The sequence below is a fragment of the Nuphar pumila genome, chromosome 15 (assembly GCF_984573655.1).
Source record: "Nuphar pumila chromosome 15, dmNupPumi1.hap1.1, whole genome shotgun sequence".
Classification (NCBI taxonomy): domain Eukaryota; kingdom Viridiplantae; phylum Streptophyta; class Magnoliopsida; order Nymphaeales; family Nymphaeaceae; genus Nuphar; species Nuphar pumila.
In genome coordinates, this window is record NC_143263.1 from 57,836,480 (window position 1) to 57,853,215 (window position 16,736).

Consider the following 16,736-nt stretch of genomic DNA (forward strand, 5'->3'; position numbering starts at 1 on the left):
AACCACCATATTGGGTTCAGGGGCACAATTACACACAGAGTTTTAGTATCCTCACGATTCCTCAAAACCATCATCCAAGATTCTCACAATGTAGAAGAGACGTCAAGGAAGAAACATTAATTATACTGTTTTGTTTCTTTTATCTTTTATCAAAAGAAAGATTATTTACACAATATTCATTTTGCAAATCAACATGCAAAACATAACACAGGACATTGGCCCATTACAATATTTAACAGTATAATTAATTTAGAAAACCAATAAATTTTATGAATTTTATAATGCATTAAACAAAGCTGAGAGTAACACATGCTTGCGGCCTAGAGTGGTTCACATTTGACCACTGATGCACCTTATGAAAAAACCACAATGAGCATACAACATATGCAATCATTCAACATGCTCACAAATGCACATTCATGCACACATAATAAGAATGTACATGTATAACAATTTCATATGCATATGAACACATGATTGGAATACACATCTTGTTCTCATACTTTGTCTCATGCATTTTATTCATGCATGCATTGATTATTGACGATGCAATAGTAAGTGTAAAAGCCATAATTTTTAAAAATTATTAATAAATAAAGAACTCATTTTTTTATTTCTAAATTAGAAATGTTTTTCTATGTTTTGAATTTTATTTATTGATATATTATATGTTCATTTATTTATTCAAGTCAATCAGGGCATAATTTGCATTTATAGAACTATTTTAGACTATAAATCACTATTTATATATATATATATATATATATATATTATATTTAAATATATTTTTATAGAGTTTATAAATTATTGGAGTGTATTTGTGTGTTATGTGGCTCTTGGTAATGGTTTATAGGGTAATTTGCTATTTTTGAGTAATCTTGTTATAATTGGCATTTTTTTGAGTTTTTGGCATTTGCAATCGCACACGAAGGGTTCATTGTATTGCTTGCGTAGCGGTCTTTGCGGACTTCGAAACCCCTCCGTCTTTTAGGTATCGATTAATTGTTCTTCACATTATTAAGGTAAGATACCTTAATTGAGCTTATAGAGAGCATGTTTAGGCACTAATTGTGTAAGCATGATGTTGTTGCACTGAATATCTAAATGAATTGCAAATACAAGTTATGCTTACACACTTCACTTAGTTGTAGATATCTAAGACTCTTGTGATTGTAGTTTGAAGATCATGCTTGTCATGATTGTAGTTAGCAGAATATGGAGTGTGTTTATTGCAGGTACACCTGTGTGTGGGTTTGAATGCCCATGCTCTTATGAATGTATAATATGTACGCAATATGTGTCATCATACTTTGGTTTGCGCATACTATGTTGCTTTGTGTGTTTATATGAATTTGATATATTATGCACATATAACTACTATGAATATGTATATCCCGTACATTTTGATTTGATTGTTATCTTTAGTGTAACCTCGTCTAAAGTCTTAACTATTTTTTAAAATCGTTTTCGCATTATAAGATATGATTTACTTATACTTATAAAAAAAATGGTCCCAAAATTTTAAAATTTAAACAATATTTAAGGTTAAAATTTTGGAGGCGTTACAAAATGGTATCAGAGCAGTTTGGTAACAGTGGCCACAAGATACGAGTAAGACTACCGTCGCAACTAAGGTATCCGTTTCTAAATCTTGTAGATGCACATATATGAAATGTATCAATATTAAATGTGAAAGACCTGTATGATGTGTGATGTTTGAAATGTTGTTGATGTTAACTTAGAAATATACCTAAGACTCATATTTATTATATGATCTTTTCTTCGCCAGATGGTTTGGGTAAGAAGGGTCAATTATTTGTTGAATACTCTCACCTATTTGAATGATTGTATAAATTTTGAAGACGGTTTTTTTTAAGGGGGTAAGATGTAAAACCCATAATTTTTAAGAATTATTAATAAATAAAGAACTCATTTTTTTATTTTTAAATTAGAAATGTGTTTATAGCTTTTGAATTTCATTTATTGATATATTACATGTTCATTTGTTTATTCAAGTCAATCAGGGCATAATTTGTATTTATAGAACTATTTTAGATTATAAATCACTATTTATATATATTATATTTAAATATATTTTTGATGGAGTTTATAAATTATTTGAGTATATTTGTGTGTTATGTGGTTCTTGGTAATGGTTTATAGGGTAATTTGCTATTTTTGGCTAATCTTTTTATAATTGGTATTTTTTTGAGTTTTTGGCATTTGCAATCGCACACGAAGGGTTCATTGTATTGCTTGAGTAGTGGTCTTTGCGGACTTCGAAACCCCTCCGTCTTTTGGGTATCGATTAATTGTTCTTCACATTATTAAGGTAAGATACCTTAACTGAGCTTATAGAGAGCATGTTTAGGCACTAATTGTGTAAGAATGATGTTGTTGCATTGAATATCTAAATGAATTGCAAATACATGTTATGCTCACACACTTCACTTAGTTGTAGATATCTAGGACTCTTGTGATTGTAGTTCGAAGATCACGCTTGTCATTATTGTAGTTAGAGGAATATAGAGTGTGTTTGGTGCAGGTACACCTGTGTGTAGGTTTGAATGCCTATGCACTTATGAATGTATAATATGTACGCAATGTGTGTCATCATACTTTGGTTTGCGCATACTATGTTGTTTTGTGTGTTTGTATGAATTTGATACATGGTGCACATATAACTAGTATGAATGTGTATATCTTGTACATTTTGATTTGATTGTTATCTTTAGTGTAACCTCGCCCAAAGCCTTAACCATTTTTTAAAATCATTTTCGCATTATAAGATCTAATTTACTTATACTTATTAAAAAGAAAATTTGGCTTCAAAATTTCAAATTTTCGACAATAATTAAGGTTAAAATTTTGAGGGCATTATACTAAGCAACTTCAACAATTTAAGTGTTCATAATATGCACATTCCTTTCATTATTGTATTAACTCTTATGTCAATTTTCTACATACGTATGATGAACCTTTTACAACACTCAAGCACATACTTTTAGCGGAATTTCAATGCTCATGAACAGCCACATAGTATGCATAGTAGTCACTTACAAGCATGCCTAATAGTTACATGAAAACATGCATGACAGTCCGATCATACATAATTTGGACCTAGGCAGACACATGAATATGAATATTTAAACATTTCACTTGCATAAATCTGAATATTTCTCGTGTAAATTTGAGCATACAACATGCCTAAATCTGAATATTTAACATATAAAATCTGAGCATTTCACATGTAAAAATCTACACATTGAACATGTATAAGCCTAAGAAATTAACATGTGAAAATTTGCACATTAACATGTACAAACATAAGCATTTGACATGTAAAAATCTATACATTAACATGTATAAACATGTACTTTGAGTGAGGGATATATATATATAGTTTTTCTTTTCATCATTTTTTTTAAACTATATCAGTTCATGAATCTGTTGAGCCAACTACAGGTTGGCTAGGCTTAGCAGTCGATTGTGCTCAGCAGTCTTAGAAACTGCCCAGCCGACTGAGCTTAACAGTTTATAAATTTGCCCAACCGACTGCAGTCGGCTGGGATTATCAAAAGCCCTCTTTTTTTATTTTTTGATCATGCTACTATGATTTAAAAGGTTTTGGCAACACTTAGCAGAGTAAAAATAAATAAATTCCATATGCTTAGTTGGGAGTTCTGTTTCAATGTTTGTTACAATCAGTTTAGAAATTTTGGTTTTTTTTTAAATCTATGCCGATATGGATGAATCGGCCTAACAGGCCTGGTTTGGATCCAAACCAGCCCGTCACAAATTTTGGTTAACCCTAGTTGAACCTCACTCACTATTATATATATATATATATATATATATATATATATATATATATATATATATATATATATATATATATATATATATATATATATATATATATATATATATATATATATATATAGCTGTCATGAACAACATACAGAAGATCTAACGTTGGATCCTCATACACCCATCAATACGCAAATCTGGACCAAATCTGCACATCCGTGAGGCTCGTCAGATCTGTCCAGATATGCCCTTGTGAACATCATATATATATATATATATATTCTCCTTCTTTTCTTCTTTTTTCATACCACACAAAAACATTACGTGAACTTATTTACGCTATTTCTTCCTATTCGAATCGAGAGAGAAGTTTGTGCCTTTTTCGAGGCTAAAAAATGACCGAAAAAAGTCTCGTTTGGCCGAAGAGGAAGAAGGTTCCTTCTTCTTCTCTTTTTTTCCTCTCCTACAATTTCTCTTCTCTCTCTCTTTCTTTTTTTCTTCTTCTTTTTTTTTAAATTTTTATAATAAGAAGCCCCTAGAAGGTGACGCCCCCCTCTAGGGTTTCTTGTATGGGGTCTGGAGATAGAGTTTCCATATGAATTTTTATCTCCAATCCCACTTTCCTAATTTTTCTCAACTTCTTTTTTACTTTTCCAACTTCCACTTTTATTCTAAATACCTACCTTTTTATCTCATAGTAACTAATGGATTCTTCTAGAGGGTGATGCCTCCTCTAGAAACCCTAATTACTCCTATCTAAATTTTGAAATTTAATATTAAAATAATTAATAATTATCCAAAAAAATTCAAAAGGTGTCTTATCTTTTAGGACTCTTTTTAAATTTAAATTTTCTTAATTTAAACATGTATTTTTCGTTGAATCTGAATTTTGAATTTGGATCTAGGATCCAAATTCATATCCAAAATCTATATGGATGTTGTGCTGGATTGAATCCTAATTAATATGAGTCTTAGACTGAATCCAGATCTATATTAACTTGGATCATATGCATCAGATCCGGTCTGATCCAATCCAGAGTCAGTTCCATTGAGCCGAGCCTTTTTTGAAAAAATATGATTTTCGAGCCAACCGTAGCCCAAATTCAGAAAAATAAAATATTGTTGAACTTAAAATTTTGAGGTGCATCTAATGATATATAACATGAATTTTGTTTGAATTTAACTCAAATTTTGCTTGATTTTAAAAGTCAAAAATAAAAGTTTTTAGCACATTTCAGTTGGTTCGTTTAGGTCTTGTAAATGAGACTTGAACTAAACCTAGACTTGAAAAGAAGCGTGTATTCACGACTGGGTTTGGATCTTATCCAAACCCAATTTGAGTTCATCCAATTAGCACTCTAATTAGCACATGTTCATTAAAGGCACTAATGGCATATTGTAATTTACATTTGTTGTATGATGGGTATTTTCGTACCCTAGTAATTGTAACAGCATGTATTTAATGGGAAACCCAATACCACAGTTGATCATTGGGAAAATTCTGCAGCTTTCTTTTCTCTCTCTCTCATTCAGTGTCTGCTCTTGTGTATGAAACAAGGAACCACAATTTCTATCATGGTATTAGAGCGACAGATCCAAGCTTAAGGATCTTCTTCCTTCATCCGGTAAAGCCTTTTCCCACTCTCTTGCCTTCGAATCATCTCTCCTGTCATCAAAATGAATCAATCAAATCCTTCAAAATAAAGTATTCTTCCTTCTCTTGTTAGCCTACCTGTTTCTCTACATATTTTTGTTTCACTGTTTGCTGAACAACCTTCTCTCATTAGCCTACCTGTTTCTCTACATATTTTTGTTTCACTGTTTCCTCTCTATTTTCTTCATGTTATCATATTTTTGTTTCCCTTTTGACTTGTCGCTGCACGTGATCTTATATGTTAACAGCACAAATACTCACGCAATATCGGATTCACATCATTTGATCTTTGCGTGATTCCAAGGCTTGAATAGGGTCACGTCAAATATTTTTTATAAGTTGACTGCATATCAGATTCAGATCTTGGAGTGATCCTAGGTCTGTCCTGATTAACTAATATTACATTAGTTGATCTTTCTCTATCTTCTTATCTGTTTCACACTATCTGTTTATATCCCAGAGTCATAAATCCATATTCCCTCATATTCTGAAATTACACACATTAATTTTAAAGTAACATGTCTCTTTGATCAAATTCTAATTCAGAACTGGTTCTTGGTGCATAGTTCTAGTTTTCTGCCTCAGTTTTATCATTTAAATAGTAAAATAAAATAAAAAAGGAAGGCTTGCAGCAGAATTTCTGATATTAAGTTTCTATTCTGATTTTCATTAGATTTTAACTACAATTGGGTCCTTGTCGTAAAGTCATTTTCTTAATTCTTATATCTTCTTATATTTTCGGTTTTGATAGAATTCGTACTCATTTCCTCACTCGCAGTCTGGTCTTTCCTCAAACTTTCTTAGTCAACTCGTGTCTAAGAAACTGGACAATTCCAATTTTTTAACTTGGAAGCGACAAATCATTTCATTCATAAGAAGTCAGGACCTTTTTGGACATATGGATGGCTCTGTTCTTGTTCCTTCAGAGTTCATATCACAAGAAGCAAAGAATGGTGAGGGACATCTTTCTATTACCTATGTCAGAAATCCAGAATACGTATCCTGGATGAAGCGAGATCAGACGCTGGTTGCCTATATCACTTCTATATTATCACAGGAAGTGACTGTGGCAATTCCAGATGTCTGCTCTGCAATGCAATTATGGCATCGATTGGTTCAAGTATATTCTCAAGTTTCTCAGGCCAGAATATTATTTTTAAAGAAAGAGTTTCAAATGTTAAGAAAGGACTCCATGACCATCATGGAGTACTTGAACAAAATGAAGACTATTACAGATCTGCTGGCCATCGTGGGATGTGTAGTTAGTGACAAAGATATGGTGCAACAGACTTTGAGTGGGCTGGGATCGGATTATCATATGATGGTTACTTTCTTATTGTGTTTATCAGAGTTACCTGCTTTTGAAGATCTTTGTGCCAAGCTTTTGCAGTATGAGATGACCCTAAAGGGATTTTCTGAAGATACTCATTCTTAAGATGGAGCACACACTGTTCTTGCCATAGGAGTTGCATATGAGCGAGGACGTGGTACATATGATTTTCGAGATAGAGGGAGTCAAGAAAGAAATGGACAAGGAAGTCATGGAATATTACCTACACCTAATATTCCTCTCAGTGGGCAAAGGCAAAGATCAATACCGACCTATTTTCTATGCAATAAAATGGGGCATATCAAAGCAAATTGTTGGTTCAATCCTCAAAATAAAGGTAAACGGCCAGAAACAAGCACGGGGTCAGATAAATTGAAGAACAATGATGAAGTCAAGGAGTTGTTACTCTCTGCTCTAGCTAAATTGAACTTAAAGCAAAATGATCAGGGCACTTGGTATGTCGATTCTGGTGTAGCCACTCATGTCACTAGTGATGTTGGTAAGCTCCTAACTTGTGTTTCCTATGCTGGTAAAAAAAGTATAGTCACTGGAGATGGGTCTCACCATCGTATTTCCCATATTGGAAACTTTGTCATACCTATGTCTACTTCTTCCCTTGCTCTTTCAAATGTCATTTATGCTCTGAATATCAAGAAAAATATTGTTTCTGTCTCTAAGCTTGTTGATGACATCAATGCCTTAGTTGAGTTTACTCCTTTTTCTGTTTGTGTCAAGGATCTCTACACACGGGAAACGTTCGTTGAATGAAAGCGACAAGGGAATATGTACGTGTTTCAAGAGAATCCTTCCACTTTGAAACTTTCATCATCATCTTCTTCAACTTCTTCTAAAAATGTTTTTAGCCTTTCTGAGTGTAATAAGCCAAATCTTTGGAATGGTCGTTTGGGTTATTATAGTAGTCATTTTATTGAAAAGCTTGTTTCTAGCAGTCTTATTCCCAAGTCAAGTCTAAATTTAAATGTCGATGATAAGAAATGTTCTAGTTGTCTTCAATCTAAGAGTCATGTCCTTCCATTTCATTCTATTAATAAAAGAGCTTCAAAGCCTTTTGAAATTATTTGTTCTGATGTTTGGAGTCCGACTCCAGTGCCCTCCATGGCTGATATAAGGTATTACCTCATTTTTGTTGATAGTTATTCTCGGTATACATGGATCTTCTTTATGAAATGTAAGTCTGAAACATTCAAGTTATTTCAGAATTTTCATTCCTTTGTTCAAAATCAATTCTTTGATAATATCCTTTGTTTCCAATGTGATGGAGGGGGTGAATTCTCCTCAAATGACTTTATTAAATTTCTCCAGACAAATGGAATACGTAGGCAGGTGTGTTGTCCTCATACACCTCAACAGAATGGGATTGTTGAATGCAAGCATCGCCATATTGTCGAGAGTGCCATGAGCATGATGCATGATAGTAACCTTCCAGTTACCTTCTGGGTAGAGGCCTTTCATTCAGTCATTCATATCATAAATCGATTGCCCATGAATATCTTGGAAAACAAATCACCCTACCTTTCCTTACATGGTGTTCATCCAAATTATCATGATTTGCGAGTATTCGGGTGTGTATGTTATGTTCATGTTGACAGTTCAATGCAACATAAGTTTTAGGATAAGGCCTTGAAGTGCAGATTTGTGGGGTATGATGATGATTATAAAGGGTACATATGCTATGATCCCGTAGGCAGGCGTATTAAAATATCCAGGAATGTTGTATTTGATGAATTGAATTTTGATCACAAGGTTGACACCCAACCTGAAATTGAAGTTTATCACCCCTGGTTGAACTCTGACCTCTTCTCTAGTGTTAATGATGTTTGTCCTTCAGAATGTAATAAAAGAGATGGGAGAAACATGTCTGATGTTGTACAGAAGACTCAGAAAAGTGTCATTTCTGATCCACTCTTGCCTCTAGAAAGGTATAAAGTCATTGTTTACTCTCGACGTGAGAAGGGGATTCTTCCTAATTCTAATCAAGAGATGAATTCTTCTTCTACTCACAGAAGATCCACTCAACTCTGACATCCTATTGATAGATGGGTAAGTTATGAGAATTTCACTATGGATTTTCAACTCTTCTTAACCTCTCTAGGTAAAGAAGATCAACCCACAACTTTCTATCAAGCAACAAATTCTAAGCGATGGATTGAAGCTATGAATGAAGAAATAGAGGCTCTTCATGATTGTGGCACTTGAGAGATTGTTCTCAGACCACATGATTGAAATGTAGTTGGGTCTAAGTGGGTGTACAAAATAAAGTATAAGCCGGATGGTACTATTGAGCGATATAAGGCTAGGCTAGTTGCCAAGGGATTCACCCAGGAACAAGGACAAGATTACGATGAGACCTTTAATCTGGTTGTGAAAATGAGTACTATTTGAATCATACTATCATTGGCTATTGCACATCAGTGGATTATCAGCCAACTGGATGTAAAAAATGCATTTTTATATGAAACTCTAAAGGAAGAAGTGTACATGGAACAACCCACTGGGTATGCAGAAGGAAACTCCAAAGAATATGTGTGTCAATTAAAGAGAGCTATATATTGTTTGAAGCAAGCCTCTCGATCTTGGTTTAACAGCTTTTCTCTTGAAATAGAAAAATATGGTTTTAGTCGTTCACTTCTTGATCATTCACTTTTCATATTCAAATGTAATGACACAATTACCTTATTATTGATATATATAGATGACATAATCATTACACGTAACTCTGCTGAACACATTGAGCAGGTCAAAAAACTTCTGAACCACATATTCAAGATGAAAGACCTTGGTAAACTGCGATATTTTCTTGGAGTAGAAGTTGACAGAACTATTGAAGGCATGACACTTACTCAACATAAGTATATCATTGATTTTCTCAACAAAGCATGTATGAAAGATTGGAAGCCTCTAAGCACACCCAGTGTACTTCATCAGAAACTCAGTTCCAGAGATGGCGATTTGTATGAGGATCCTACAGGATATCACAGAATAGTGACGATGCTTCAATATCTCACTTTTACTCGCCCTGATATTTTTATTCAGTCAATCAGGTATCTCAGTTCACGCATGAACCGCATATTGGACATATGGAAGTTGTTAAACGTATTCTTCGATATTTGAAGGGAACTATTGGGGATTGTCTTTTGTACAGAAAGAGTATGAATGAGCATAACATGCATGAACTTCTTGTTTACACAGATGCAGACTGAGCAGGAGATCCAAATGAGCGTAGGTCAGTGTTAGGATACTGTATTTTCGTTGGCCTAAATCTTGTCTCTTAGAGCAGTAGAAAACAAAGGGCTATTGCCAGATCAAGCACAGAAGCTGAATACAGATCAATGGCAACTGCTACAACTAAAGTAACATGAATTAGACATTTGTTGACAGAAGTAGAAGAATCAATATCTAAATGTATTCTCCTATGTGACAATCAAAGTGTCATCAACATGTCATTCAATCCTATCTACCACAGCCATGCCAAGCATATTGAAATTGATCAACATTTTGTAAGACAGAAAGTCGAAGAGAAGGAAATTGAACCAGAATTTGTTCAGACTACTGATCAAGTTGTTGACTTGTTTACCAAAGGGCTTATCAAGAATCAATTCTGGATGTTGAAAGGCAAGTTGTTTATGGTTCAAAACCATGTACAACTTGAGGGAGGATGAAAAGAAGCGTGTATTCACGTTTGGGTTTGGATCTTATCCAAACCCAATTTGAGTTCATCCAATTAGCACTCTAATTAGCACATGTTCATTAAAGGCACTAATGGCATATTGTAATTTACATTTGTTGTATGATGGGTATTTTCGTACCCTAGTAATTGTAACCGCATGTATTTAATGAGAAGCCCAATACCACAGTCAATCAGTAGGAAAATTCTGCAACTTTCTTTTCTCTCTTCTCCCATTCGGTGTCTACTCTTGTGTATGAAACGGAGAACCACGATTTCTATCAAGACTCAAATATCATAATCTAGCATTAGGAATTTTACCGATGTTTCTACAACACTTAGCCAAATTTTTAGAAATCCAAAATTTAATACAGTATAAAAACACACGATGTTACAAGAAAAGCAGCTCACACTCTTTGCCCTCCGCCTAGTGAGCTTGGTGCTCTCGGTTTCATCTCGGCAACTGTAGTCCTTGGTGGCTTTGCAGTCACACTTGAGAGAGTTGACTTCTAGTTTTGTAACCATCATTCTTTTAGTTGAAGGTGGTCGGATTTATGGCAGGACTCGAGCTCAAATAGCAGCATGAAGCTACATGGTCCCTTTCTGAAGCAGGGAGACAGTTTGCAGGCCATCAAGTCCGGTTCTAGTCGCTTGGTGCACATGATCCGTGCACCAATCACTTCTGTTATACCATACTTCAATTGTCGGTCAGAAATCAACCCTCCTAATCAAACAATAATGCCCACAAAACAATCATAGAAGGACGTGAGCAACATCTGAGGTCCCTCTGATACCGTATGCAGATTTTGTCCAAAAACATAAGTAAATTTGTCTACTGGTTTCAGCTAGCTGCAGCTATTGCATGTGTAGTGCTTTCCTTGCTAAGGCTATGTGGGCAAAATTTTGGCAGAGTGGACGACATTGAAATGCTAAACCGGAAGTCTGCATTGGATATTTTCTACAACCTTGCACTGGCTGAAGCGTTAGTAGTTCTAATAAAGAAAGGCGATTGGGAATGGAAGGTCACCATGAGGAAATTTCTCGAAGATTTTGATACCATTGTCATTGCTTGGATCAGCCGATTTTTCTATGATGCATACACGAGAAGTGTGAATGGGAGCATTTTTTATGGCCTGAAAATGGATCTGTTAAATTCTGCTGCAGAGCTCCTGCAGTCAGATTCAGTTGATGAGCAGTTACCCAACGCCCGCATGCTTGTGAAATTCACAGATAATGAACAGTTCTCTGCAGATACATTCTGCAGGATTGGTACTTCAATACCAGTTATGGAGCAACTTGTTGAGATGCTGAGCTGGAAGAGCCACAGAGAGGAGGAGATCAACAGGTGGGCAGTCGAGATAGTATGAGCTTGAACCAAGTGCATTTTGAGGCACACGTTACATGAGTTATCTTTCAAGCTATAGTTGTCCCACTTAGGATCAAGTACTTCGTTCAACTTCACTCCCATGATACAACTGAGCTTTCGCTTACTTGTGAAGGTTAGCCCACGACGTGTACTGGGTGAGACTGAGTAATTCAACACAGATCACTTTGAATAACCTATTGACTAGGTTAGGTAGACCCTAAGCTCAACTTAAGCTTAGACCTTAAGTGGGGACCCTAGGCTCAACTTAAGTGGGAACCCTAGGCTCAACTTAGGCAGAGTTTTGACCAAGTCAAGTTCTGAACTAGAATGAGAGAGAAAAAAACACTATAGAAAGCGAGAGACCTCGAGTGAGCTATGAAACTCAAGAGAGCAAGAAAAGATTAGAGAGAGAGAGAGAGGGCTAAGGCCTATATATATATATGTTAACCCAACATCAATCAATAAAGAAGCTAAGGCTGGCCAAAACAGACAAAAAAGACCAAGGGAAAAATGTCTCGATCAATAGGACTAATAGGAAAAATGTCGAAGTCAAAAGCGTCTAGAAATGAGGGTGTCATCAATGGTCTGCGATCCTGAACGGTTAAAGAACGTTGCATGTAGGAACATTGGGCAGGTAGGTCATGGTCAAAGGTGGATAGGAACGATCAACTATGACTAGGATAACTCAAAGAACATGGTCGATCAAAGACTTGGAGATAAAACTATCCTAAGTTTAAAAAAGAATGGTCAAAGTTCAAGCATAACCATGACCAAGCCGAACCCAAACTCAAAACTAAAGTAAAATCCAAAGTTCAATTGATATAACCTCAATGAGGGCCTTGCCCATGAATGTAATATTATTTAAAATCAAGTGAAATTCTCACACTCTTCAATGTGAAACCAAACTTTTGAAGGGTTTAATAAACACACAAACTTAGGTAAATATAAGACATGAGTAGGGTGCACTAGGTTATAACTTAGTAGTTTTGAAACAAAACCCCAACAATATCAAAGATCACTAGTAAAAAGCACAATTCACTATAAGTTGCTGGAATTCCCGGTGCCATGGAGTCCATATCATCACTGCTACACAGGCAATGTTAGCCTCTCAGCAGAACGAGAAAGGAACTATGAATATTCGGATTTCAATCTTCTAGGCTTGGGGATAGTCCATGTCATCACTCACTTCTTTGTTATTAACTGACATCTTGTGCTACAATACAAGAAGGGTCATTAGCTATTAAAACCCTTTTTTTTTAATCACTATCATCTATTCAAATGCTGGGAGATTGAAAACTTTTATTATGACTAGAAACACCATTATAATAGATTTACATATCTTGGTGACTTACTAGAAATTTACTTGGAGTCCTTAAATTTACACTCTAAACCAACAACTTATGTTCAATCATTAGAAGCAAATTAGACAAACATTCTTTGTCACAGCTCTAACCTTAGTTGTCAAAGGCGCTAGGCAGAGCCTAGGCGGTGAGCCCCTAAAAAGACTAGGTGAGGCCTAGGCAGACTAGGCGGTACCCCAAATAAAAAAAATAAAAAAACATACAAAATATGTAAACAAACTACTAAAATTAATAACAAACATCTATACAACATAAAATCAATCAACAATAGCCTAGACAAATAATAACACAGTTGAATATTGTAAAGTAATTATATTACATAAAAACAGTCAAATAGATAACTCATACGCTTATAGATTATATATGAATTAAGTAAACATATATGTATATATATAATATAAACACATAATATTATAAATTTATAATATATGTTTATAATATGTTAATATATATAATTATATACAATTACATAGAAAACATATATATATATATATGTGTGTGTGTGTGTGTGTGTGTGCAACTGTGCATAAGACTGAGAGATTACCTCGGCTAGGCTGCCTAGGCGGCACCTAGGCTCCGCCTTTGACAACTAAGAGAAGGGGCACCAGGAAAAAGAAGAAAAATAAGGTAAAAAAGAGAAACAAAAGAAGAAAATGAGAGAATAAAAAAAAAGTTTTTGAAAAAAGAGAAAGAAAAGAGACCAAAAAAATTAAAAAAACATGACAACTATATCCCTGCAGCTTAGGCATGAACAACCTAAGTAGCCTAGGTAAAAAAATAGGGCCCTACCGCCTAGACCCATAAGCCTAGGAGGTGACCCTATGCCTAGCCAACCTAGGCGCAGCTTTTGACAACTAAGGCACTAGCAATCATTTTTATTATTATTTTTCCATATAACCGACTTTGTATGCACTTCGTAACACCAATGCAAGAAACAAGAAGACAGAGAACAATGTGTTAGACCACATTTCACCAAGTCCATGTCCAGACTTAATAGCATAATGTAACTGCGTTGATCTCATCGTACCAAAATTGAGAGGTACATAGTCCTTTCCAGAATAATCAAAATAGAAAAGGTAATGCAATAATCACATCTGGAGAGTGCACCAGCAATTACCGGAACCAATTTTCTGTCCCACTGCTGCTTGAATGTGTGGATTATCTATTTTTCTCTGCCATGTAAACGGAATTAGAAAGAAACAAAATGGAACACCTTAAGCATGTCAACTTATAACTTTGGCCACCACCCCAGCACCAACTGTCCTTCCTCCTTCTCTTAAAGCAAATCTTTGTCCTGTCATAACCATAAAAAATTGCAAGGCTTCATTTGTCAAGAAACACAAGCAACAAAAGATGATATTCCCTTTTATAAGAACAATATAAGAATAATGAAAGAACAAAATGAAAAAAAAAAACATTTCTAAACAGCTGCATAATTTTAAATGAAAAAAGAAAGGAACAAAAAAGTGAAATCCTTGAGTATATGGATAGAGAAATACAATCTTCGAACAAGGCATGAACAATCTGGAAAAAAAAAGATGGATGGAAGCAATGCATAAATTTAAAATTCTTAAAAAGGAGGCAAGTTACCTTTTTTCTTCCTTTTTTTATAAAAACCAAACATCATGTAACCAGATTAATTTTTAACAAAATGACATTGGCCTATGGAGAAGAGGAAGTTCAATCAAGAACCACATCTTCAACACATGTGAGCACACCATACTCCACAGGCGGCAGCAGAAAGTATTCCATTTCCCCACCATCTCCCTAGGATTGCATCAACCTTAAGTGCTCATGTTGTAAGGATGAGGTCTTGACCTCAATAAAAGTGATGCTTTATTATTAGAAATTATAGCACATGATCAGAGAAAATACCCTACTCTCCTAAAATAAGTTCCATAACAAGGAAATCCTTCGCAAAGAAAATAACCAAGCTTTCATAACCAGAGTGAAAACAAAGCTTTTTAACAATGTTTCTAAATATGGAGGCAGAATTTGAGGCATTGGACCCAACTTTTGACAATGACTCTCAGCAATGTTGACGGAAAACTGTAACCTGATGAATGAAGTTTCACTCTGGTATTGGATGAAGCATTCTTTCCCTCTCTTCACTCTCAATTTTCTTGCTTTCTTTCAGTAAGAACACTTTCTTACGCTATCTGCTTTTTGTTACTTTTTTTTTAATACCTCCACTATGCACAAGAAATCCTCCCTTCTTTATGGTATCAAAGCTGTGTGTTCAAGATTCTCAAACCACATCATATCTAGTCTTATGGGGCATACTTAGTTTATCTTCTTGAAGTCTCTTACACTGTGCAGTTCTCTATAACATGTCCTTTGACACATTTCAGTCTAATTTCCTCCACCTATCTTACAAATTGTTTTAAAGAAGCTACTCTAGATCAGTTTTTCATTATTTTCTATGTACTTCCTCTTTACTTATCCCAATACCACATCAACATCATTGTATCCGTTGGCATAACATCATATATCTACTACTCATACAAGTTCAAAAAAAATGAAATAAGTTTTCCTTTATATATATATATATATATATAGAGAGAGAGAGAGAGAGTAGTGTGTAAGTTCCAGACCATCGCAGACACCTTTAAAAAACGTACTTCCATGTGTTTAATGCTTAATCCAAACCTGTAGATGTGTTTATCATTGTTTATTCACTAAGAACCATGCTTTGGATCAAATCAATTTAACAAGATTTCTTGATTTTTTTTAATCAAGTTTTTGGTGTAATATGAACCATTGATTTTTTTGTTCAGCTAAATACACATTTAAATATGAAAAATAAAGCACAGAGATTACATCTATTCATTTAGATTAAGTAAAAACACATGTAAATATATTTTTTAAAGGGATCTGGAAGATAAATGGACTAGAACATCTCTCTCTCTCTCTCTCTCTCTCTCTCTCTCTCTCTCTCTCTCTATATATATATATATATATATATATATATATATATATATATATATATATATATATATATTGGGGCATTGATTTTTGAAGCCCTTCAAAAGGCTGCTTATGTGTTGTAATTTGACTATCCAAAAGCCGATTTCTACTAAACAAACCACATAAATCAAATCAGTAAGGTCAGACTTCAAAAAAATGAAAAAAATAAAAGATCAGCTGACTGCACTGTATGGATATATTTGGAGGGTTTAAAAAATCAATAACCACAACTTTTTATATTTTGAAGATTAAAAAATCTATGCTCTTTTTCATTGAAAACACACTGTTGAACACATTTGTGGGGTCTGATTTGCAAAACATGCCATAGAACCTACTTCACATAGGTATAGGTGCAGGTACCAGGTACAATGTACCACAGTTTTTGGAAGCGCCTAGTTGCTTAGAGAAGTTCACTTCCAAAGCGCAAAGAGCAGCAATTCCCTAAATGGAGGGGAAGTGCGATGAAACGTGTTCCCCTTTAGTGGGAAGCATGCCTCCTCACTTCTCAACTCAATTCCCTTTCGCTTCCCCATCACTTCTCCCTCACTTTTTATGTCTTTCAT

General features: G+C 34.7%; 1 protein-coding gene and 1 pseudogene across 1 annotated transcript in view; one reads left to right on the forward strand and one right to left on the reverse strand.

Moving 5' to 3' along the window:
• LOC149815423 (uncharacterized) overlaps window positions 1-12,949 on the forward strand; it is a 48,585-nt pseudogene extending 35,636 nt beyond the window's left edge.
• A 1,224-nt stretch (window positions 12,950-14,173) lies between these two features.
• LOC149815424 (elongation factor Tu, mitochondrial-like) overlaps window positions 14,174-16,736 on the reverse strand; it is a 66,675-nt gene continuing 64,112 nt past the window's right edge. Inside the window, exon 12 of the mRNA XM_089989129.1 lies at window positions 14,174-14,500. Within this exon, the coding sequence (XP_089845255.1) occupies window positions 14,430-14,500 (71 nt within the window). The 3' untranslated portion in view covers window positions 14,174-14,429. The remainder of the gene's footprint in view (window positions 14,501-16,736) is intronic.